Consider the following 26,439-nt stretch of genomic DNA (forward strand, 5'->3'; position numbering starts at 1 on the left):
AAGAGTAGAAATGATGTAAGATTTTTACAGTGGGTAGATATGACCACTGTACATTGATTTCTTGCAAAAAGTGAAAATAGAAAAAAAATTGAGTTGACTCTCTTTAGAGGAACCAGTGCAATATGTTGTCAGAAAGATGGAAAAAGTTCATAGCTAACAATGGCCAATAATTTGAATAGATTTATATTGTACAAATATTTCAAAATAAATGCTAAACATTTGAAAAAATCCCGAATCTTTATTATTTATAAAAAAGTTCAGATATCAAATATCTCTTTCTATGTATTAATTTTCACTTTTTAATTTATTATATATTTTTTTAATTTTTTTTGCAGTTTCCCGGAAGAAGGACAATATGGTTTGGATATATACACACGTGAATTGGGTGCACCACCGCATCATAGTCATCACAATAACTCCTCTTCATCTTCTAGTGAAAAACATTTGCTGACACATTGTTGTAAATATTTAATTAATTCATCGAAACGTAATTAATACAATGAGTCTATGAGAGAGTGTAGAAAGAGCGAGAGAGAGAGAAAAGTTATTTGTTTTATTTTTTTTTTTTGTTTGTTTGCTGTTTTTTAATACAAATTGATTTCTGTTTTTATTTTCCATTAATATGATACATATTTTGATATGAAACTAAATCTGACATTTGCAATGCACTTTACAAGGGAAGCAGTGATGGTCAGTCAGATAGCAGTGCTTAATAGCTAAATTGTGTAATGAGATCAGGGGCCGAATTACCGCACTCGTGATCGAATGAACTATCGTATCGAAAAATAATTACGATATCGTAATTATAAGAAAATGTACTAAATTTTATGCTCGATATCGAATGCCGTAATCTCAAATAATAAAATTACGATCGATTTTACTCGATATCGAATACGGTAATTAGGTCCCAGCTTTTCCTAGCATGTTTGGTATAATTTATTTAGTTGGGTAGAATAGTAGACTGTCTTTGGTAGGTTTGATCTTTAGGGTAATTTTAAAAGTTTTCTTAATGTTACAGTTTCTCATACCCAAGTGATTAAATGTTGAAACCACTGAGCCATGTGAGATGCATATGGCTTCCACAATCTTTCGCACTTTCAATCTCCGATCGGCCAATACCATATCGTGATTCAATTGTTTCAGGTCTAGAGATATCAACTGTGCGTTCAGAACAACGAAATTTAGTAAACCACTTTTTTAACATTGAAATTGATGTTGCAAAGTTCCCACAGTATTTATCAAGCTCAGCCTTTATTTGAATGATGTTTTTTTCCCCAAAAAATAGATTAATAAGCAGACGAAATTAACATTTTTCCAATTTCTTCTCAAGTCACGAGGTAGTCTGCTATCAATGGATGTCAAATTCAAACTAAATGACGCAGCTTGTTAAAATTTTGACAGGAGTCAACTGGCAGATGCCTGTTGACAGGAGCACTGTTACCCTTCCAGTCAAGAACCGGAATATTCAAAAAGTCGAGGACCCACCCTCGTATTATGACTGATAATAAAAATTATTTTGGACATTTTGAGTATTTAAATGTTTTATTAGGCAGCCTAATTAAATTATTCGTATTTAATGAAAATAGCGGTTTAAATTATTTAAAAAAACAAAAGATAACCAAAAAATGTACGGATTTGAATGCATTAAATCAAAGTTATCCTTAAAATATACTTTATTTTAAGTCAGGCCAAAATAATTCGTTGGCATCTAGAGGCCAGTAACTATTACACACAGTCTCGTCCTCTACATATCCATATTTGACCAGATTTTTCTGTTCTTCATGAAAGTGGGCTCCTTCTCCCATCTTGTCTTAGCAATGAGATAAAGTTTTCTTATACAATTTGTTGTTTATTTTCCCCATCGGCAAAACATGTGAAATTTATGTTCCTATGAAATATCCATTTCCGTCGAAAGGAAAATTGTTATCATGATATTCACATGAACTTTTCATTCACAATAGTTGCGTTTGTTCGTTACAGATGTTTATTGTTTACAAAATTCCATCTAAAAATTTCCCATGTTGGGTACTTTTTGCACGTGAACAAAGTTGATGAACGAAAAATGGGAAAAGGGAACACTAACATGTGAAATATTCACCCCTATCGGAAATAACATGTGAAATTTATGTTCCCATGAAATATTCAATCCCGTCGAAGGGAAAATTGCTATCGTGATATTCCCATGAACTTTTCATTCACAATAGTTAATTTGTTCGTAACAGCTATTTATTGTTTACAAAATTCCATCTAAAAAATTTCCCATGTTGGGGAATTTTTTCATGTGAACAAATTTGATGAATGAATAATGGGAAAAGGGAACACTTTTCATGTGAAAAATTGATTTTCGATGTGATCAAATATCAGTAAATATGTGGATATCATAAGGCCTGAATCGAAAACGTTTAAAATGTAACCCCTTCTAGGTCACCACGATGTTAAAGTGTACCGGTCCCAATCACCCATGAACCTGTCAAGTGAAAAGTTTTGAATCAGTTCCCTTCTCTTTAGGATAGTTCGTAGGTTTTTAACTGATTTGATAGATTTTGGCTAGATCAAATCTTTACCAGTAGCAAATCTTTGTGGAATAAAAAAATCATTGAATATTTGAAATATCTAAAGAACTAATTAAATTGTAACTGCCATTTTGTTGCTCATCAGTGTCCACTGCTCATGTAATTATTATGTGTATCAGTAAAGTGCATTGTTTAATTTTTTCATTTGTTTTGCTTAAATTATTTATATACACAAATAAATACACAATTTTTATATGTATAGTATTATAAATGCTTGTTAATTATATGCACATAAAAATAGTTTCCAAAAAAAATTAAAGAGACTCTTACAGTATAATACAAAAGTAAAACCTGACTTAATCTTAATTGTTAGTTAAAGAACTAATTAGATTCATTGAAATTGTTAAATGTTTCTTTTAAATTGTTAATAAACATATTTATTTGACAAATAAGTTATATTTTCATTTCAATACTTCTAGCCTGTGTTTTACTTTTGTGCTGTACTGTAAACTTTCGATAAACAAACAAGTTTTATTGTCTTAAATTGTAAATTTAAATAAAGTTAATTTAATAGTTAATATTTTTAAATTTATATGCATTATAATAATATAAACAATTATGTATAATGATTTATAACTTGTTAATTTAATAATAATTTAATATTCACTTGAAAAAAAGAAAACAAATATGTAATCAAATAATCACTTGGTGCTATAGATGGCAAAAATATTTAATAATTATGTATGTAAAAGAAAATGACACAAAAACAATTTATAATAACACTCTAAAATCAAAATAATTCTATATATAAATCAATTTTATCATTTAAATTAATTACCATGAAAAAAAATAAAACTTTTTTATTTATCTTCAACAAAAATTATCAAACAATACTTTGTTTAATTGGCTTTTGTACATAAATATATTCTTCTAATTAATTTACTTTTATAAAAAAAGCTTAAATTATTTTGTTTTTATAAACATTTTAACCATAGACAAATACACATAGATCGGAAACTCTGCTGTCATAGACCTAACTCAGTTAACCAAAAACTATGTGAACACAAAAACAACACTCTTAGGTGTAACTTTTTTGATTAATTTTTATGTTTGAGTTTTTGTCGAGTTTCCGTTCTATGTGTATTTCTCTAAGGTTTTAACACAAATAAATTATTAATTTTATTTTGTTTTTTTTTAAGTTTTACACACAAATACACCCCACAGTCTTATGAAAATATTTAAATAAAAATAATAAAAAAAACAATATAATGTCAATTAATTTAATAAATCAAAATATGCTTTTGAATTTCTACTACTTAATTTTTAATATTAATAAATTATTATCTTCTTTATTATTATTATTATTATTGTATTATTATTAATATTCTGTATATTTTTAAATTAAATTTTATATAAATTAATGTACATGTATGTCTTTGTTTTTTTTTCTTTGAAAATATAATAAAAAACTTTAAATAAAAATAAAACACATACATAAAGTGGTTGACAATACAATGGAAACTTTTCAAATATTTAATTTATCTACCTCTATCTTAGATTTTCTTGAAAATGAGTTTTTGATGGATAAACAATATCTTTTTGTAATCTTATTAATATTTTTGTAATTTCTCTATCATAATCCAATTTAATTTCTGAATGAAAATATAATTTTTGATTAATTACTTTTTAATTCAATTATTTTGTATAATTTCCACATGCAAAATATGTATGTTTTCTTAATAATTTGGATATACTGATTACGATTATTAATATCGACTAAGCGTTTTCGAGATATTTTTATATATATTAATACTAGCTGACCCGACAGACGTTGCACAGTGGTATGAGAATAAAAAAAGAGGGAAATAAATCTGTAACTTCTAAACCCTTACTCCGATTTGAATAAAATTTCACATGCAAAAAGGTAGTGTAGTCGAGTTTAAGTTTTGAATTTGGACCTCATGAGCCCACCAGGAGCGGGACCAGGGGTTCCCAAAGTAGGACACCTCGGGTATGTTCAATTTTTAAAATTTTCCTATTTCTTCGTCTGTGTTCCGATTTTAAAAAAATTACACATATAGAATCTCCTCGTCGAGCAGTACATAAAACCTGCTATCTCTTATAGCTTAGGAGATATTCGCATTTGAAAAATTAATTTTCAACATTTTTACCCACCCTACTCCAGTTTTTTGGTGACCCCAGTTCCAAATATTCCCCGATTTTATCCATTTTTCTTTTATAGGATTAACAATAGATGTATATATCAAATAAAGAAAGAAGTGTTTAAAAATCATGACTGAGTCCAAAGTTACATGCATTTGAATTTAAAAAAAATTAAAAAAGGCGATTTTTTTGCAATTTTTTGGGGAAAAAAGTACTTTTATTCTTTTTAAGTTATCTAAAAAATTTCTAAGAGGATGTATAATTAATTTGTACTTTTTGAAAAGCTAACTTTACGTCAAATATTCTAAACGAAAAAAATTTATTCTTTTTGATACCTAGATGACCAGGTCCATTCAAAAAATGCATATTTTTTATGTAAAATTCAACTTTAGGGCAAAAATTCTCAAATCGCATAGTCGATATCAAAATATAGTATTCCATTTTAGATGGCCCAATATGTTCTAAATTATTAATTATCAAAAAGTATAAATTTTTTTCGTTTGGAATATTTGACGTAAAGTTAGCTTTTCAAAAAGTACAAATACATCCTCTTAGAAATTTTTTAGATAACTTAAAAAGAATAAAAGTACTTTTTTCCCAAAAAAATAGCAAAAAATCGCATGTAACTTTGGACCCAGTCATGATTTTAAAACAATTCTTTCTTAATTTGATATACACTGGTGGACAAAATTCACCGCCATTTCCCCTTTAGGACGTATAAAAGATCGCCACGCTACGTTTTTGTAAATTAGGTTAAGTTAAAAAGACTTGTTTTAACAGAAGTATAATTAAAATGAATTATTGTTTTTGTTGAAAAAATAAAATTTTGTGTTTCAATTATATTTATAACGTGGTAGTCCTTTAAACATTCTAAAGGGAAATGGCGGTGACTTTTGTCCATCAGTGTATACATTTGTTGTTGAACCTATAAAAGAAAAATGGATAAAATCGGGAAATTTTTGGAACCGCGGTCATCACAAAACTGGAGTAGGGTGGGAAAAAATGTTGAAAATTAAATTTTCAAATGCGAATATCTCCTAAGCTATAAGAGATAATTGGTTTTATGTAGAGCTCGACGAGAAGATTCCATATACGTAATTTTTTTGAAATCGGAACACAAACGAAGAAATAGAATCATTTTTAAAATTGAACATACCCGAGGTGTCCTACTTTGGGGACCCCTGGCCCCGCTCCAGGTGAGCCCATGAGGTCCAAATTCAAAACTTAAACTCGACAACACTTCCTCTTTGCGCATGTGAAATTTCATTCAAATCGGATTAAGCGTTTAGAAGTTACAGATTTATATCCCTCTTTTTTTTCTCATACCACTGTGCGTTGTCCTGTCCAAATTAAAAAATGTTTGTGTTCGATTTGTGAGAAAAGCTTGAAAAGGGTAAAAATAAAAAAAACGTATTATTGAATTGATGTACAATGAATCTTATGGGCATAGAATAAAATATACATAGAAGCGTTACTGAGAGACAAATATCTAAATTCGCTAAATTTATATATTTTGAGTTTTTATATAAAAAAATCGATTTTTGTTAAGAGATATGAGTGATCACAGATCGAGCTCTTTTTCTTGATTAAAATTTTGAGTTTTGATATAAAAAATCGATTTTTGTTAAGAAATATGAATGATTACAGATCGAGCTGCTTTTCTTGATTAAACGCTTATTGGTCAAGTTATTAGCGAATTTAGATATTTTGTGCTTTTGTATAAAAAATCGTTTTTTGGTCAGAAATATGAGTGATCACGCTTATTGGCCAAGTTATTAGCAAATTTAGATATTTTGAGGCAAAGAATATTAACAAGAAGTGAAACGCTGTCAAAAAAAACCTAAGTCGGTTGTCAAAAAAAACTTAACTATATGAATGTATTAGTAATATATTGTTTATATGTATTGGTGAAAAAACCACTTTCACCACACTCCTCAAACACACATAGTTGTAAAAAAGCGACCTTAAAAATTATAACAAAATTTTATTACAATTAAATTTAAAAATTCGAACAATTCTCAAATTATTTATTTTATATTTGACCTGGAAAGGTTTTATAAATAGATTTTTCATCTTTTTATTCAATAATGTCTGCAAAAATTAAACTTATTTGAATTTTGTATTAATTTTTAATACGAAATTTTACAATTGCCCAATTCACAACTGGTGTTGTAGCGTTGTATCGTTGTATGTCGTAAATATTTTTCAAACAAATTTTTCGAAACAAAAACAAAACATTAATAAAAAAAATTACGACATACAACCATACAACGCTACAACACCAGTTGTGAATTGGGCAAATGTGTTTTTTTCAGTTTTAATTTCAACACCCAAAAATTTAATGTAAAAAAAAATAAAAATATATATTTTTCGTTTGTGCGAAATAAGCATGTTTCGGTTAATTTAATGGTTTAAATGTGTAGAAAAAAATTAAAAAATTGTATGTGTTTGTGAAAGTGTGTGTTAGAATTGCAATTTTATCGCAATTTTCAATAAAAAGTTTTGAAGATAAATCTCTCTCTCAAGTGTGTTGAATTCACATACTACTTGTATGTGAGAAGAGAGAGAGGTTGTTGTTGTAGAAAAAGAGAGAGCCTTCCCTTCTTGTTATTCTTTGTTTTGAGGTTTTATATAAAAAAATCGATTTTTGGTCAGAAATATAAGTGATCACAGATCGAGCTCCTTTTCTTGATTAAATGCTTATTGGCCAAGTTATTAGCGAATTTAGATATTTTGAGTTTCTATATAAAAAAATCGATTTTTGTTAAGAAATATGAGTGATCACAGATCGAGCTGCTTTTCTTGATTCAACGATTATTTTTATATAAAAAATTTATTTTTGGTCAGAAATATGAGTGATCACAGATCGAGCTCCTTTTCTTGATTCAACGCTTATTGGCCAAGTTATTAGCGAATTTAGATATCTTGAGTCTTTATATAAAATATCGATTTTTGTTAAGAATTATGAATGATCACAGATCGAGCTCCTTTTCTTGATTCAACGCTTATTGACCAAGTTATTAGCGAATTTAGATATCTTGAGTTTTTATATAAAAAATCGATTTTTGTTAAGAAATATGAGTGATCACAGATCGAGCTCTCTTTGATTAAACGCTTATTGGCCAAGTTATTTTTTGTTTTTCTTTAACAATAAAATATTAAAAAACCTACATCAAAACTTCATTGATTACTTTTCAAAAAAAAAAAAATAATTCGATCACACGTGTGATCTAATTATTCGAACAAGTTAAAATCTCATATTCGAATTATTCGTTTTATTCGAACAAGAGAAAAATCCATTAATTTGAATACCCTAGTGATCACTGATTGATCTGAATTGGATTTATCTAACGTTCACACTTGAGTTTCAGTTAATTTTTGTATGACTGCAGGAACCAATTGTCTTAATCTTGATAATTTCGAATAAAATGTGTTTTCCCGTTTTAAATAAATTTCAGTATAGTAATGGGATAGTATATTCAAAAAAAAAGTACCAAAAATATTTACCCCTTAATTGTTTCCTTCCCTAAAAAGTTCGAATTTTAAAAACGTCAGGTGTTTGGTACTTTTAATTTTTTAAATAAATAAGTATGCATATTAAATTTAGTTTGTATCTATATTAGTTTAGAAGAAATAAGGTTACTGAATTTACACAAAAAACCTTCGAATTTCCAATAATCCCTATATGTCCAAATTGCACGTCCCTACCTTTTGGTGTTTGGGCTGGGTCAAAAAATATTTCATTTGGCTCTGCAAAATAATATATTTTTCTCATCATAGTGAAATTGTAATTTACCATAGTACTTTGCTACCGTTTGTACCAGTGTTGTCATCTTACTGATCAATCGAAATAATGGATATGTTGTGTGAGATCTTAAAAAATTGTAAGAAGCGTTTTTTAAGTTAAAGGTTCAAAAGAATTTATTCTTATTTATTCTTTTCAAAATCAAATTAAATATATGAGTCTATTATGGATGTCAATGAATTATTTATTTCGAAAACTCTGTTACAAGTATTCTTCTCAATCTTCAAAAAAATCACGCACTTTCGAATAAGTGTTCCTATATGGTACTTTTTAAGAAATTTTGATATTACAATAATCTGAAGCAACCACAACTGCAATGTACTGAAAGATATAATATAGCTAGTATAAATAACAACACTTTAAAATACTTTTTTTCTTCAAATTTTATTTTTTTATTTCTTATTTAATTTTTTTAATTTTTTTTGTTTACAATAAAGTCAAAAGTAAAAATTTAACTTAATTAAACTTTACCAAAATACATAAAAATTAATGGAATACATTTTAATTTTCATTTCTTTTTTTTATCGTACTAAATTTAGCCTTTTCAAATTTTAAATGACATATTGTAAATAATGGTTTTGTTTTTTTTTTGTCAAAGAAATTTTATGTTTTAGTATAAACTTAAAAATTAAGCTGTACTAAATAAAAAAAAAAACTCAGACAAATTAAAAATAAAATTTGATGTTTTTGTTCTTGTGTCTGTATTTTGTTATTAAATATTTGACTTGATTAACGACTGGATGTTTAATTAAAATATATATTGTAGTATAATATGTACGTACATATGTATATGTATATTGGATGTTAGATTTTCTTTTTTAGTATAAGTATACATTATATTTTGGTATATTTAATAGGCGCTCGCTCCATTTATTGAATTCTGTATTAATTTTCTATAATTTCATTATTATTATAACAAAATCAATTATGATAATATAATTATGTTACATAAAAAATACAAATAATGAAATGTTTAATTACATATTTTGATAAAATTGCTAAAGAAAAGCGCCGGTTTTTAGTTGATGGTGGGCTGGTGTTTGTCGTTTATTTATTTATTTAGTTTGTTTAGAAAATTATACAAAACGATATAATATATTATATTATAAAATATAATTAAAGAATGAAGGTATAATTTGTTTTGCTTTGTTTGGTTGTTTGTTTATAAGCGACATACATTCATTACAATTAGAATTGAAATAATATTTCTTCATATTATTTTTTGTTTTTTAAATAAAATTAACTTAAACATAAATTAAGGAAAGAGAAAAAATTATAATTTGAAAAAATAATAATTAGAAGAAAATATTGGGATAGAATTTTAACTTAAATTGTTTTGTTGTTGTGGTTCTTGTTGTTTTATTATTATTATTTATGTATTATGTGTTTGTTTTTATTTTATTTATTTTGTATTTATTTTATAATTATCAAGATAGAATTTGTATTCATTTCTTGTTTCCTTGGAGTAGTAGTTAGTAGAAACTAATTATCTACTCTATCTCCTCTTTCTCTATCATTTAGCAGGGGATGGATATTTTGGTGGAGCTTACTTAACTATGTTGTTCTTCTTTTGTTGTTGTGGTTGTTGTTGTTATTAAGGAATAGCTTTTTTAATAATTATTACGTTGGTTATCCTGCACACTGTAATTAGAAAGAAAAATTTATAAAACGTTAATTTTTTTTCAATATTTTTTTAAAGTTTTTATATCAAAATTATTAATTTTATAAACTAAATATATTCATACATATTGCATTTTTTGATGATTTTCAAACAGAATTATTGAATTAGTTTAAAATTGTATATTTGTTTGCTTCAATGTCATAACTGAATTATTTACCTCAGGTAAATAATTGAAAATTTCACTAAACTAGCTAAACTAAATCAATATTATTGTATAACATATATAAAATTCATAGTTTACATAGTGTAAACAATGTAAAATTTGTTGTGCTTAAAAAAACAGTTCACAAAATCATAAAATTCAATTATTTACATTATGTTAACAATGTAAACTTGAAGCAAAATTCCCTAAAATGGCTAAACTAAACCAATATTTTGTTTGTAAAATTATAGAAACGTGAAAAACACTTAATTTACATAATGTAAACAATGTAAAATGTAAATAAAACTCCCTAAACTAGCTAAACTAAATCAATATTCCTGGTTAAACTTATAGAAACATGAAAAATTCTTAGTTTACATAATGTAAACAATGTAAAGTTTATACAAAATTCTATAAAAAAAAAAAAATTCGAATTCAAATAATTCACAAAATCTAATAATTTTGGAAAATTATGAATTCTTTACATTATGTAAACAATGTAAAATTTAAGTAAAATTCCTTAAAATAGCTAAACTAAATCAATAATCTAGGTTAAATGTATAGAAGTAGGAAAAATACATAATTTACACTATGTCGACAATGTAAAATTGATACAACCGCGGGTAAAAAGTTAATTGCTTGTCCATACAAACTAAAAATTAACAAAATCTTTAAATTTGAGGGGAAAAATTAATTCTTTACATTATGTAAACAATGTAAAATTTAAGTAAATTCCCTAAACCTGCTAAACTGCATCAATATTCTTGGTAGAACCTATAGAAACATGAAAAATACATTGTTTACACAATGTAAACAATGAAAAATTGGCACAAAACAGGGCAAATGGGTTAATTTCTTGTGCATAAAAACAAAAAAAATCATAAAATTTAATAATGTTGAGAAAAAATTAATGCTTTACATGTAAACTTTAAGTAAAATACCCTAAATGTGCTAAATCAATTCAATTCTTGGTTAAACTAGTTGAAATATGAAAAATGCATAATGTAAACAATGTAAAGTAAAAGTGAAATTCCATAACTAAACTGATTATGGCTTCATCTTGGTTATTCTTATAAAAATACATAGTTCACACTATGTAATCAATGTAAAATTTGTACAAAACTAGGAAAAAATTTAATTTCTTGTGTATTAAACTATACAATTCACAAAACATAAACAAATTTTAAAAATTATACTTTACTATATGTAAACAATGTAAAACATAACTAAATTGCGTAATGTAAATGATGTAAAAATTAATATTTTTGTAGCAAACAGTTCCCAAATAGCCAAAAATTAAAAGAAAAACAAATTGAAGTTAAAATTTTACAATTCAAAGAACACCTAATATAGTAAAATATAAAGACCTACGATTGAAGCTAAAATTGTACAATAGAATGATCTACGATTGAAGAATATAAAGACCCGCAATTGAAGCAAAAATTCAACAATATAAAGGCCTGCGATTGAAGCTAAAATTGTACAATAGAATGATCTACGATTTAAGAATATAAAGACCTGCAATTGAAGCTAAAATTCAACGATATAAAGACCTACGATTGAAGCTAAAATTTTACAATACAAAGATCTACGATTGAAGAATATAAAGACGTAGAATTTAACCTAAAATTGAACAATATAAAGACCTACGATTGAAGCTAAAATTTTACAATAGAAAGATCTACGATTGAAGAATATAAAGACGTAGAATTTAAGCTAAAATTGAACAATAAGCTAAAATTGAAAGACCTACGATTGAACCTCATCTAGGACTATATAAAGACCTACGATTTAAGCTCATCTAGAATTATATTAAGACCTACAATTGAAGCTCATCTAGAACTATATTAATACCTACGATTGAAGCCCCATAAACCAATTGAAGTTCATTTAAGACTATATATATAGAACCACTATATAAAGAACCACGATTGAACATGTAAACATTATTAGTACATAATAAAAAAGAATAAGTAATATTAGCTAAAGTTATCGAATTATTGGAAAAATTATTTTTCACCAGTTTTGAAATCATCAATGCAATATGTATAAAATTGTTCACTTAAACTATTCACGTTACCATTTTTAAAACTTGTAAAGAACAATAACGTGAATAAACTTAAAATAAAATCACAAAACCATTAAGATAATGAATATATGATGTTATGAATGAGATGGTAAATATTAGTTTTTCAAACACTTTTTTCTTGTAAATAAAATGTAAACTTAAAATATAAATTAAAATAAATATTTGTTACATGAATTCAAATTGGTATGAATTATTATGTTGTTTTATTATTTTTGTTAAATCAAATGCAGCTAGTAATAAACATTGTAAGAAGACAAGGGATTTATTGTTAGTACTTAAAAATCAAAACAACAAAATCACTAGTCTTCCATACAATGAGTATTTTGTTTCGTTTTTGATTTCTTTTAATATTATTTGTTAAACTTTTTAAAATGAGTAGCTTAATAACTTAAATAATTATCAATTAGAGCACCACCCATCAACACATAAAATTACACTTAAACACAAACACCTTTACTTAACTTGAGTTAAAACAATTTTTTTGTTTCCCCATTAACAATAAATGATTAAACAGTAGTTAGCACTAATAGGTCTTAATATTCAAATTCTATCACTCGTATGGGTAACATTTTGAATTCAGTATTTTCAAAATTAAGACCTGTAGGTTAGAATTTTATTGTTAATGGGATTTAGTTTTATAAATGATTTTAAGGTTATTTAAATTTAGTAAATGAATAAATAATGGTGATATTAATGATTGAAAGGAAAAAAATGCATACTTTTTTGTTTAGGCTTTGTTTGACACCAACCTCTGTTGTAGCAAATACTGGGCCATTTGTATTTGCTTGGGATTACCGGAAATGGTAATAATGCGGTCAGTGGAACCGGGCAAGGGTTCATCGATGGTAATATAAGCACCAGATTCGTTGCGGATACGTCTAATGCGGCCGCCACCCTTGCCAATAATAGCACCAGCCAACTGTAATGAAAATAAAAGAAATTTTAAATAAATAATTTATTCAATTTCTTAAAAAACCATACAAAACTTACATCTTTAGGTATGGAAACTTGTGTGCTGTTCTTGGGGTCATGACCTTCGGGTAAGTTGCCGGTAATATTATTATTGGAAACATTATTTGTAGGACCAAAACCGCCAGAACCCGAGGGTCCTCCCATGCCATTGCCCATGTTAGAGGGGCCACCGAAACCACCTTGATTCATATTGCCACCGAAACCACCACCTTGATTGCCAGCGCTGCCAAAACCGCCGCCGCCACCGCCGCCACCAAAGCCTCCATTGTTACCAAAACCGCCCTGATTGCCAAAGCCTCCGCCGTTATTGCCGCCAAAATTATTGCCACCCATGGGTCCGTTGCCGCCAAAACCGCTATTACTGCCACCACCAAAGTTATTGCCACCGAAACCACCGCCGCCGCCGCCACCAAAGTTACCGCCTCCAAAACCTCCACCATTACCGCCACCACCATTGCCGAAGCCGCCATCATCATTGGCCCAAGGATTTATAAAGGGATTGTTATCACGGCTGCGGCCACCGCTACGACTGCGATCATTGCGACCACCACCGCCGCCGCCACCACGACCAAAGTCACCATCTCTATCGCCACGACGACCATCTCGTGACGGACGACTGCTGCCGGGTATATTGCCATAACCGCCATATTCATCGGCATACATACGATCATAATTCAAGGGATCGTAATTATGGACTGCTCCCTTAATGGGGGTTTCTCTGGTCAGTGAAATGACTTCACGTATGGCATCGATTACCTCGCTTTGTTTGCCCACAGTCTGGACCACGCGATCAGTACTTTGGGGAGCAACATTGGAGAATACTTTCAAAATGCGACAGCCAATTTTCTAAAAAAAAAATAACAATAAACAAGAGAATAATTAGTATTATTAGAAAATTTAGTGCGAATTTTTGTTTGATTAAATAAAGAAACTTAGTAGAAGTAATAGTGACATTTCTATAAATCGAATGATTTCAAAATCATTGTTTTTCAAAAACGAATATTAAAACAGGTTTGTTTACTCGAAAGTAAAACGGGTAAAGCAAGTGGTTTCAATTTACAGAACCTCAAAATATATGAATTCGTTTTAAAAAGAAAACTTTACTCGGTTTCGGTTTACAGAACAATGTAAACAATGTAAAATAAAGGAAAAATCAGCTGCAGTGGCTTAATAATATGAAATTTCATTGTTAACAAAAGGTAAATAGAAAGTTTGTTAACAAATTGTGTAAAAAAATAAAATTTCTTTCAAAATTTAATATAATGAACATTGAGGCCAAAAAATATGTTCGTTTTCTTTTTTTGGAATCCTTAAAAATTTAACACTATTGTGACATATATATTTTTTTATAATTTTTCAACAAAGAAATTTTTGGTTCCCAGGCCAGTTTTTTTTTTCTTTCTCTTTTCCCGTATTAAAATACAATTAAACATGTTTCAGAATCATCTTTTTTACATATAATTTTCTCACACAAACACTGACAACAGCATGTCAACCACAAAAATCTGATATTTAAATACAATGGCATCATGGATGGTAACTACCTAGCTGTATATACATACATATTTGAAAGGTACAAACATATGAATGGATGGATGATGATGATGATGACACAAACGTGTGTATATATTCCTGCAAGTACGTAAATACCTTGAAGGTAAAAAAACCTAACACTGCAATTGACAAGTATGTATGAATGTATGGTTGTTAAGGCTAGCACAGGAGGTTATGAGCTGTGAACGAACCAACCAAAAAAAAAAACAAGACAACATGTTAGGATGAGGAGCTTTTGTTCTTGTTACTGTCATTTCAAACAGCAGCAGTTATAAAGAGGTCTTGCACATATTTTTAAACATTCATTCATACCTACATACACTTATTAAATAACTTAAAAAGAAGGAATTATATAAAATATTCTGTATATGACAGTCTTTATGTTTTGTAGTAGGTCACATACATATGGATGTGTCAAAGGCTAAAAGGCCTAACTCCACTTTTCGAAAAATTCTCAATTTTGTTATATTACTATCTAATTAGTTGTGAATTATTTCAAAAATTATTTTCTTTTTCTAATATTTAGCATAATTTATGATTTTGTTCGTTTTTTAATTTTCATAAATTTTGGAAATCAATTCTTCAAACATCATTAATATTCTCTAATTTTTATTTTTGGATTTAGGCCTTTTAGCTTTTGACATATAGAAACTCTCCATGAATGTTTTTCACATATTTAAAACAAACAGTAAGTAACTTTAGCTCTTTAAAAGCAAAAAAAAAGTTTAAATTTTATTTGAAATTCTATAATTTGTTATGGTTTTAAATAAAATGGAGCAAAAAGTGAAGATCTGACTTCTTGGTTTTGTAAATCGTGTGCTTTCAAAACTGATTGATTTTCAAAAACGAATAATTGTCAAATTAATGTTCTGAAAATCACTCAATTTTGTATATTGAAACTGGTTTGTTTACTTGAAAGTAAAAAAAAGAGTTAATCAAGTGGATTCGTTTTACAAAACATCAAAGTATATGAATTCGTTTTCAGATTGGGGGTATGTTTGTAACTGTTACAGCTAAAGTTTAAATTAATAACTTTCTAGCATTTACTGTTCCGACTTTTAAATTCTCCATGACAAACCTAAAACTAAAATCACCATTACCATTAATATCCTTATTATAGAAAAAAAAACCCTCCTTCAGCCTTTAACATGTTAATATAAAAAATTATCATTGGCAACAGGTGTCCGGAAATTATAAATTCCTTTAACTTAAACTTCACTCTTAAGAGTAACGACAAAAACAAAAAAGAGGAAAACTGCTGTTTTTTTTTCAATTTCCCTTCCCATTTATTTAAAACTATGTCTGTAAGGAATTGATTTTTATTATATCAATAATAAAATACAAAATTTAATTTTAAACTAAAAAGGCCAAACAAAAATGGGGAGCAGGGAGCAGAGAGAGAGAAAAAAGAAATGAACAAAAACAACACTGTTAAAGAAATGAAAACAAACAACATCCGGTTGCCATTCTATGCAGAAAGTAAGTAAGTAAAAGGCACATCCTGTGTATGTAAGTGCATCCTTATGCATGAGTTTATAAGGCAGCTGAGTACAGTTTTCCTTTAAAAAATAACAAAAAAAAAATAAAGATTGTATAGAAAAAACACATACATACATTTAGAAGCAAGTTAATAAAATAAAAATACATTGTATTTATGAAATTCAATATTTTCCAACATAATTGGAAAGTATTAAAACTGAATAATGTTCTTCTTTTCATAAATTTAATGGCTTGCAATTGCAGAAAAAAACCTTGGTAACCTAGCAAAGCTATATTTAGCATTTAAATTGATATAAGTTTTAAATTTGTTTGTAAAATATACAGAATTATTTGTAATAAATAGATTTGTTTCCTTATTTGAAGTGCTTAAACTATTGTTTTAAACAGCTCGATATTTTTGAAAGTTAAAATCAAAAACTTAAGGGCATTTTTGATAACCTGAAATAACTAAAAGAAAATGGCAAGCTTTATTTGCTAAAAATAGTAAAGGGTATAAAATGCCAGTTTACAATATAGCTTTTTTCCAAAAAAGATCACCAAAACGATCAAAGGGCAGAAATAGGGCAACATTTTTACGTTTGAAGTGCGTAATAGACTCCTTTCAATACATCTCAATATTTGTTAAAGACAAAATCAAAAAATTAAGTTCATTTTAGCGTAGTCACCCTAATTACTAGAGTCGTCGGCATATTTTTGTCAGATAAACTACCTTTCGAAATTGTATTTAAATCGAAACTCATAATAAGCCTGACTGTTTTATTGAAAAGTAATGTATGTTTGTTACAGATGTTGTTCAACAATTCTATGGAAATCTATAAATTTGTTGTATTTCATAGATTGTTTGGTTAACCTGAAATAATTAGAAAGTTATCGTAACAAAAATGGTTTAAACGCAAATCAAGAAAATGGCAAGATTTACTAGAGAAAGATTTGTTTGCTAAAAATTTTACCATTTTTTTACAACAGATCACCAAAAATGTTAAAGGACAGAAAAAGGGCAAAATGTTTGCCCTTTTTATACAGATAAAACCTGTCGAAATAGCATTTAAATTGAAACTTATAATAACGCTGACTGTTTAATTGAAAATCGATGTATGTTTGTTACAGATGTTGTTCAACAATTCAATTGAAATCTATCAATGGTTTGTTGGATGCAATATAATGTTTAGTTAACCTGAAATGACTAGAAAATCATCGTAAAAAATGGTTTAAAATCAGATCAGAATAATGGCTAGATTTATTTGCTAAAAATTCCACCATTTTTAATTAATAAAGGACATAAATTTCCATCCTACAATTTAGCTTTTTTCCAGAAAAGATCACCAAAAAGGTCAAAGGGCAGAAAAAGGGCAACATTTTTTGCCATTTTTAAATTTTTTGTTTGAAATAAATAGCATCATTGATTTATGTTATAGGTCTTTTAATGCAAATTGTTTTTGTGCAATCATAGCATAATTTTGTTGGTTATTAAAAAAAATAGCAGATCATTGCGTCAGTGAAGCTTAAATTTTCTGCATTTACGAACGCAACCAAAATACCCGTTTAAATTTTGCTTTCCAGAAAAGATCACCATAAAGGTCAAAGGGCAGAAAAAATGTAACATTTTTGCAGGAAAAGAATGTGTTTTACTGATGATTTAAAACATTGTTGTTTCCAAATTAAAAGTCAAGCGAAAAGTGTTTAAGACTACAACTATTTTATTATGAAATTCACAAAAAAAAAATATCCTGTTCTGTAAAATCGAGTGATTTCAAAAACGAATAATTGGCAAATACTTCCCTGTTCTATAAATAAAGTAATTTTCCATTGAAGTTTATTTACTCGAAAGTAAAACTAGTAAATCATAGGGATACGATTTACAGAACAACAAAATATTCGTATAAAAATGGAATCGATAATCGAATACGAATTATAGAGAACCCAGGGCTTGTTTACTTTATAGACCCTGTTCTGTAAATCGAATGATATTTTATAATAATAAAGAAGAACAAATGTTCATGCTTACTAGTTATCACCGTTTTGAAATTTATTTTCGAAATTCCGTTAAAACAGCTCAATATTTTCATTAGTTAATGGAGAAAGACCCACAAACAAATAGCAACAAAATGAACATTATTTTTGTTTTTCTCACAATTCCTTAAGGTATAATTTAAATAGAATTTATCACGGTTTTTCCTTTCATACGTATATACAAATATGTATAGTATACATATATTTATTTTATTTATACATATATGTACGAAACTAGGAGTAGTAAGTGGTTATTGGAAACTCTTTTAAGAATTATGAAGTGCTGTTGTTTTAATTATGTCATATTTTTTCCGTTTATCGAAAGGAAAACAGAAACAAAAAATTAAAAACCCAATGAGTCATTTATATATTGCGTGGTTTTATGATTTCAAAATGTCCTGTTTTTTTTTTTTTTGCTCTGCATTTTCTGTTTCTATTCTGTGTTCTGTGTCCACAGGGAGTTGTGTTTGCGATTTGGGGGCTGGCTGGCGGCTGGTGTAGAAAAATACAATTTATTTAAACATCACAAACATTTATAACGATATTTTTGTATGTTAGTATTAGTTTAGTTGTTGTAGTATTCGTGCTATTGTTGTTGGTGTTCATTTCCGTTTTTTTTTTTTTGCCATTTAAAAAAAAAATAAGTTGAAATCAACATAAGCTCATATATACAAAACTAAATTATTAATTTGTAGCCAATGAGAGCCAGCTTTGACATTAAATTATCTACACCATTTGCCAGCAAAAGGATAATTTTTACAAAAAAGAAAATTTTAAAGTTGTTTATCGAATTTGAGAAAAATAAATTTGAAAATATTTACAAATTTTACAAATTTTAAAAATTCTCGAAATTTTTTTGGGAAAGGACAGAGACATTTTTAGAATAGATCCTCAAGGGTTAGAGAAATGTTGAAAATATCTCTATTTCTTAAATTTTTAAATATTTTTTTTTATTATTGATAAATTTGTCATTTTGATTATTGCATTGTGAAGCCGTTTTAAGAATTTCGAAATTTTAAGCAAAGAATTCGAAGACAATTCTAATCTTAAAAGGTATTGAATTATGCTTTAAGCAATTTGTTTCTTTTTAATCAAATCTTGAAAAAAAGTGCCCCAACTGAATTAACCGCCTTTTTATACCAGCAAATTATCTCCCCTATTCTGAAAAACTAGTGATTTTAAAACCAAGGGATTTTCAAAATCGAATAATTGACAAACTGATGTTTTGTAAATAGCACGACTTTGTTTAATCGAAAGTAAAACGAGTAAATCATGTGAATTCGCTAACAGAACAGCAAAATATAAGATATTCATTTTAAAAACGAAAACGTTACCCGGATTTGCTTTACATAACAAAGATGTCTATCTAAATTTTTCAACATTGAATTGCAACATTCAATAATTTTCCCCCCTTTCCTGTAAATCGAACGATTTTCAAAAACGAAATTCATTTTCTGCAAATTGCACAATTTTGTAGATTGAAAAAAAGTTTATTTACTCGAAAGTGGATTCGAAAATCAAAACGAACTCGCATTCGGTTTACAGATCGGGGGTAGGGGGATTTGAGTTAAATATTCGAATTATTTCTAAATATTCAAAGATACAGAAATACTTTTAATATTTTAAACTAAAGTGAACACAAATAACTATTTCCCCTAAAATTTCGATGTTCTATTAATACAAACTATTTCGAATAACTCAATTTCCCAAAATTTCGATGATCCATTTTACTCTCTAGGATATAGTGTAGTCGAGCCTTGCAACAAACCCCTCCATAAAAGAATTGTTACTATTTCTATTAATATATAGAATAAAAAGAAAGAAAAAAACTCAAAGAGAGAAAAATATTTTTTGTATTAGAGAAATCTAACAAAGGAGACTGCAAAAGGAAAAATAGCACAAAAAAAATTAAGGAAAAAATGAATGACAACATCATTTAAGTTAAAGCCAACTGAAAAATGTTAAAATATTTTTGATTTTTTTTTTTAGATTTTTGTAGTAGTTGCTGCTTACCTTAAGATTTATCCAAAATATATGAAAATTTAAGTATTAAGAAATATCCTTAAAGTTTTTATATTTCGATAATTTAAAGATTTTTGTTGGTTTAAACACTTTTTAAACAAAATTTCCATTTGTTTATTTTTTTCTTCTTTAATTAAACACTTAAAATTATGTTTATTATTTTCCACACTTTTGTTTTTATTTTTTAAATAAAAAGTCCTTTTTTAAGAATTTTCTTAATATTTCCGAAAATTGTTTAAATTTTTTCTTTAAAGACTTCGTTTTTTTTAAAAATTTCGTAAAGAAATTAAATAAATATACGAGTTGTTAACACGACCAAAGTGAATGTTGTACTGATTAGCATTCAAAAATTTCGATGACTATGTAAGACCAAGTAAAATAATTTCACTACTTATTTTTCATCCCCTTCTGAATATTCAGCAGCAACAACAACAACACAACTATCATACCCAAAAATAATATCCATCCATCCAGGCTTAACTAAGGCACTATATTAGTTGGTATAGCAGGAAGGCAGGTAGAGTTTTTCTCACACACAATTCTATATGGAAAAAAATAATCCTCTAATATGAAATAACAACAACAACAGCATTTTAAAAGAGAGCTAAAAAGGAAGTAAGAGAGTTAGACAGAGAGAGCTAAAAAAATACAGAGAAAGCCTAACTAGTGACAGCTGGAGATTAATTATAAAGTAAAGTACCTAAGTACCTACACATAGTACCTATTATTGTCAATTCCACCAAATAAGTCTGTCTACTTTAGAAAACATAATTGTCTTTTTTAAATTACATACTATAGCTACAATTACCCAATAAAGTCAGTTGTCAACCATATGTTCATATTTTTTTTCTGTTCCCACAAACCTGGCTTTTGAAAGGAAACAGTTATAGAAAAAATAGCCAGTAAAAGTAAAAAAGTACAAATCGAAATAAAATTGTTATTTTTAAATTGGTACTTAAACAAAATTCTGTTGTTTTCATCTCTTGCTCAGTTAAAACAGAGAAGAGATGGCAAAACAAAGTTAACAGTTAAAGTCTCAGAGGTGGAAAATTAAGATTTTGAAATCAATCTAAAATTAAGCTTTTAAAAAATTGTTTAACATTTTGGAAAAGTAAATAGTTCAAATACATTCCCAGATCAACAATTCTATACGCCATTTAATGGAGATTCTTAAACATATATTTGTGTAGACAAATTTGGTTACAAAATAACTACACGAAATATTAAACGAACTACTCTCAGCTATTTTTCGGATATTTATTTTGAAAATAGTTCACAAATGACAAATGGCAGGAAAATATTAAACTCCCAATGTTTTGGGTAACTATTTTGAAATGTTCCCAACTCTACGGAAGAAAACTTCAAGGTGTAAAATGTAGGAAAATAAAATTTAAATATTTTCTCCGTTGAACAAGGCTTTACTTCATTTTAGGGAAAATTCCAGCATTTTAAGCATATATTTCAGTAGAAAAACTTAGTGGCAAAAAACTTGTGTTCCAAACGTTTTGTCAGTTTTGATAAAGAAGCCAATTTTTAAAAAAAAAAAATCAAATAATTAATCGATTATGGGCCGAATAATAGTCAACAAACTTGCAGAAAGATGTGTTTATTTTAATTTCGATTTTGAAAACTCTTATTTTTTCAAAAAATATTCTAATAATTATTCGAGTAAAAACTGAATAATAGAAAGAAAATTTTAAAATTCAATTTTCAAATAGTTTATTCGTTTTGTAAAAATCTTAAAATTTATATTTAAAAAAATATTCGAATAAAAATCCTGAAGGAAAATTTTAAAATTATTTAGATGTATTATAAAAACAACCGGATAATTATTAGAATAAAAAACCGAATAATTGAAAACTTTTCTATTTTATAAGAATACTCGAATAATTTTCAAATAAAAAACTGAATAATCGACCATTTTTTGAAAATCGTATTAAAATATTTCTATTATTAATGAAAAAAATATTCGAATAAAAAAACAGAATAGGAAATTTTTTTCTAATAATTTAGTTTAAAAAAAATACAATTCCTTAGATGTTTTACAAAATTAACCGTATAATTATTCGAATAAAAAAACCGAATGATCGAAAAATGTTCTATTTTATAAAGAATAATCGAATAATTATTCAAATAAAAAACTGAATAATCGAAATTTTTCTGAAAATCGTAGAAAAAATATTCAAAAAAAACTGAATAGAATTTTTTTTACAAAAAATTTGGTTTTTTAGAAAAAATTTATAATTTTTTACAAAAATAAATATATAATTATTCGAATAAAAAACAAAATAATCGAAAAATTTCATGAAAATTATTATTTATTATTTTTTTAAAGCAAAAAGATTAATAATTACTTAGATGTTTTTTAAAAACAATCGGATAATTATTCCAATAAAAAATCGAATAATCAAAAAATTTCCTATTTTATAAAAAATACTCGAATAATTATTTAAATAAAATACTGAATAATCGACTAAAATTTTGGAAATTCGTAAATTTTAATAAAAAAAAATATTCGAATAAAAAACCGAATAGGATGTTTTTTTAAAAAAAGTTTAGTTTTTTAGAAAAAAGTTATAATTACTCAGATATTTTACAAAAATAACCGGATAATTATTCGAATAAAAAAAAACAACCTAATAAATTCATGAAAATTATTATTTATTATAATTATAGTGGAATACAATTCATTAAATTATTCAAAATTGTAATAAAAAGAAAATCGAATAATTATTGTTCGATAAAAACCCGAATAATCAAAAAATGTTATTAATTTTGTTTCAGAATTTTTTAATAAAAAATATTTGAATATTATTATTGGAGGTTATTCTGTTTCTAACATATCGAAAAATTGGTCGTAGACCCACTAAAGTATACATAAATATTCTGGGTCCTTATAAACTTCTAAGACGGTCTAGCTATTTTCGTCTATCCGCCTGTCTATTTAAGGCACGAAATTGTGTCCATATATTCTCAGTTGAGCAGAAATGGTTGGTATTGAAATTTGCCAAAATCTGTCCAAACAATTGGTCGACCGTACAACTTTTACAAAACAATTAAATTGCATAAATTAACATTTTTTCACATGAACAAAGTTGATGAACGAAAAATTGGAAAAGCGAAAAATCATATTTTGAAAATATATTATATATCCAGCCCTGCTAAAAGTATAACAATGTTTTTGTTGAGAACTAACTCTCTTCTGAAACAACAACAACAAAAACCAACTACACACCATCACTTAATTTTACACTCTTGCACTTAAACACTCGTGTTTAATTTGTTGTTGTTGGTGTTTTTTCTTCTGTTCTTCCTTTTACTTTTTCATCATTCAAAAAGGATGTGTTAAGGATACTTTTTTGTTTGTTTTCATTTTTTTTTTTTTGGTTTCTTGAAGTACAATGGCATCATTTTTGTTTCCATAGGCATGTGATGTCATAGTAAAAACAACAATAACAACAAACAAGAAGAGTATGTATTCGTTCTCTATGTAAAGAAATTTTTCAATATACATAGTATACAAATAAATTTAATCGGAACCGGTATTCATTTGGCTTTGTGTAATGTAAAACATGCGCATTTAAAATTGAAATTTTGCACACACAAATACAAGAAAAGAAAGAAAGAATGAAAAAAAAGAGACCTTTAACTCCAGACCAGTCATGAGAATGTGAGTAGTAGTGAGGAGCAAGCAAATGAACCAGAGGCTACACGAATTGTTGGTCAATTAAGGATAAATATTTACGTACATATGTACGAACATAGTATGTATGTATGTTTGTAGGTATATACAAATATAATGCCCTATATTTTAAGCATTGAGTAGTAACTGCTATCCTGCAACAAAAAAAAATTATGGAAGTACTTTTTTGCGTATAACATTTTTATCACTTTATTACACAAAGGTAGAGGCAAGTGCATATTTAGCTGTGGTTTGCAAGTTATTTTTAACAACTTTCAAATAAAAGTTTATATCATTAGCTTAGTTCATATTTAAATACAAAAAGGTAGAATAAGTAAAAATATTGAGTTTGCTTAAAAAACTTTTATAATTATATGTTTTATAAAAACAACCGAATAAATTATTCGAATAAAAATCCGATTAATCGAAAAATGTGCTATTTCATAAAGAATAACCAAATAATAATTCAAATAAAAAACTGAATAATTCAAAATTTTGTTGAAATTAAAATATTCGTATTATTAATGAAAAAAATATTTGAATAAAAAATCGAATAGCATTTTTGTTTTCTAAAAATTTATTTTTTTATACTTTAAAATGTGTAATGCATTTGTATAAGTCAGCTCAACTTCTGGATTTGAATTAGAGGAAACTTGAATTATTCAATAAGGAATTAAGCCTATGAATTAATTCGCAATGAATTCATTAATGGAATGATTAAGTTATAAAATTTTATTTAATTTTGAAAATTAAATTAAATTCAGAATTAATTCTTTTGTACCATTGAATCTAATCCAAATTGAATGAAAATATTTGGTATTCATTCAAATTGTTTTTGTTTTGTTTAAAAATATTTAGAAAATTAATTTAAAAAAAAACTGTCTTAAGCCTTTTTGTAATAGATTTGAATTGAATAAGAATTTAGTCATTTACTACATTTTATTAATCTATTTTCTAATGGATTTGAATTAGGGAAAACTTGAATTCTCAAAGGAATGAATTAAATACGTATTAAGTACTAAGGAATTAAGCCTATGAATTAATTCATAATGAATTCTTTAATGGAATGTTCAAGAGATAAAATTTAATTTGATTTTTAAAATGGAATTAAGAATTAATACTTTCGAACCTTTTGCAACATACTTGGTTTTATTATTCTTCGGCCAAATCCGAAACAAACCGAAAGTTTGAAATGTCAAAATTCGAAACAGGACTTATACTTATAAACATAATTTCGGATCAAACTGTACACAATCTGATCCTTTTTTTTAAATATTCAAATAATATATCTTTAAACTACTATAAGTATTTTAAGCTCAGGATTGCAATTCCATAAAAGCCAATAGTAGTGTACCCAACAAAAGCATGCAAGAGAGTGAAGGATGTACAATATTTGAAAAAAACTAGAAATGTTGAAGAGTATTTCAGACAAAAATAAAAGAAGTACCAGCAACTAAAACAAGTGCAGAAAAACTTTACTGTTAAGTATTTACATACATACAAGTCTATATTTGTATTAAGAAGCTTTGTAAATATAAATTGAAATTCCAACAAGAATTTCCAAACAAAAATAAAACTACAAACTAAAAAAAACACCACAACGACTTTGTGACGGCAACTTAATATGTAAAAAAAAAAATAAAAATAAATGAAAATAAAACTACAAAAAAAAGTTAAGTTAAACACGCATTTTACGGTTAACGCCAAAACAAATTTATTCAGAACTATAATACACAGAATTTAAGAATTTAATAAAACAGAAAAAGGACTTACACAACAACAAATAGTGTTTAAATTTACACTACAACAAACCACACGAAACCAAAACGAGAGAAGAGAGAACTAATGAGAAGTGAGAAATTGTAAGAGTGTGCGATGATGATGATGACATGCAATGCCATAATACACAAAAAGGATGTGTGTTCAATTTAAAAAGGATGTTTTTTTTATTCTCTTTAACAAAAAGCAAAAAAAAACATTTACAAATAAACATAAACCAAGTGATATCATTTGAAATATATACAAAAATAAAATAACTTTAATTCCAACGAATTAAAGAGGGTGTTTAGTAATTGTGTCTTTTTCACAATAACTTTGGAATAACTGAAGATTATATTTATAGAAGGACATAAAAATAGTTTTAATAGTAATCACTAAAAGGGTCAATTATATTATTAATGTAGGTATTCGTTTGAACAAACTTTAAATAGTTTTAGTGTAAAGGTTTGAAATTGCCCGAAATGCTATTTTATTTTAACAAAGTTCATTTAATCGAACTAATGGCTTCTTAAAATCATTTTCATGCT

At 26.9% G+C, this 26,439-nt stretch overlaps 2 protein-coding genes across 6 annotated transcripts in view; one reads left to right on the top strand and one right to left on the bottom strand.

Moving 5' to 3' along the window:
* The window catches only part of Hil (Hillarin), a 112,897-nt gene extending 110,036 nt beyond the window's left edge, over positions 1–2,861 (top strand). For both annotated transcript variants that reach the window (XM_065513413.1, XM_065513414.1), the window contains exon 10: positions 336–2,861. In XM_065513413.1, coding sequence (XP_065369485.1) covers positions 336–495 — 160 coding nt within the window. In that variant the 3' untranslated portion in view covers positions 496–2,861. The remainder of the gene's footprint in view (positions 1–335) is intronic.
* Positions 2,862–8,849: 5,988 nt separating this feature from the next.
* Positions 8,850–26,439, bottom strand: part of HnRNP-K (Heterogeneous nuclear ribonucleoprotein K) — a 95,367-nt gene continuing 77,777 nt past the window's right edge. For 3 of the 4 annotated variants that reach the window (XM_065510726.1, XM_065510729.1, XM_065510730.1), the window contains 3 exons: positions 13,384–14,211; positions 13,143–13,312; positions 8,850–10,122 (listed from right to left, as the gene is read on the bottom strand). In XM_065510726.1, the coding sequence (XP_065366798.1) occupies positions 10,092–10,122; positions 13,143–13,312; positions 13,384–14,211 (1,029 nt within the window). In that variant the 3' untranslated portion in view covers positions 8,850–10,091. Of the gene's footprint in view, positions 10,123–13,114; positions 13,313–13,383; positions 14,212–26,439 lie in introns of all 4 variants that reach the window. The other variant, XM_065510728.1, reaches the window with a different exon arrangement.

This window comes from Calliphora vicina, chromosome 5, assembly GCF_958450345.1.
Source record: "Calliphora vicina chromosome 5, idCalVici1.1, whole genome shotgun sequence".
Lineage (NCBI taxonomy): Eukaryota > Metazoa > Arthropoda > Insecta > Diptera > Calliphoridae > Calliphora > Calliphora vicina.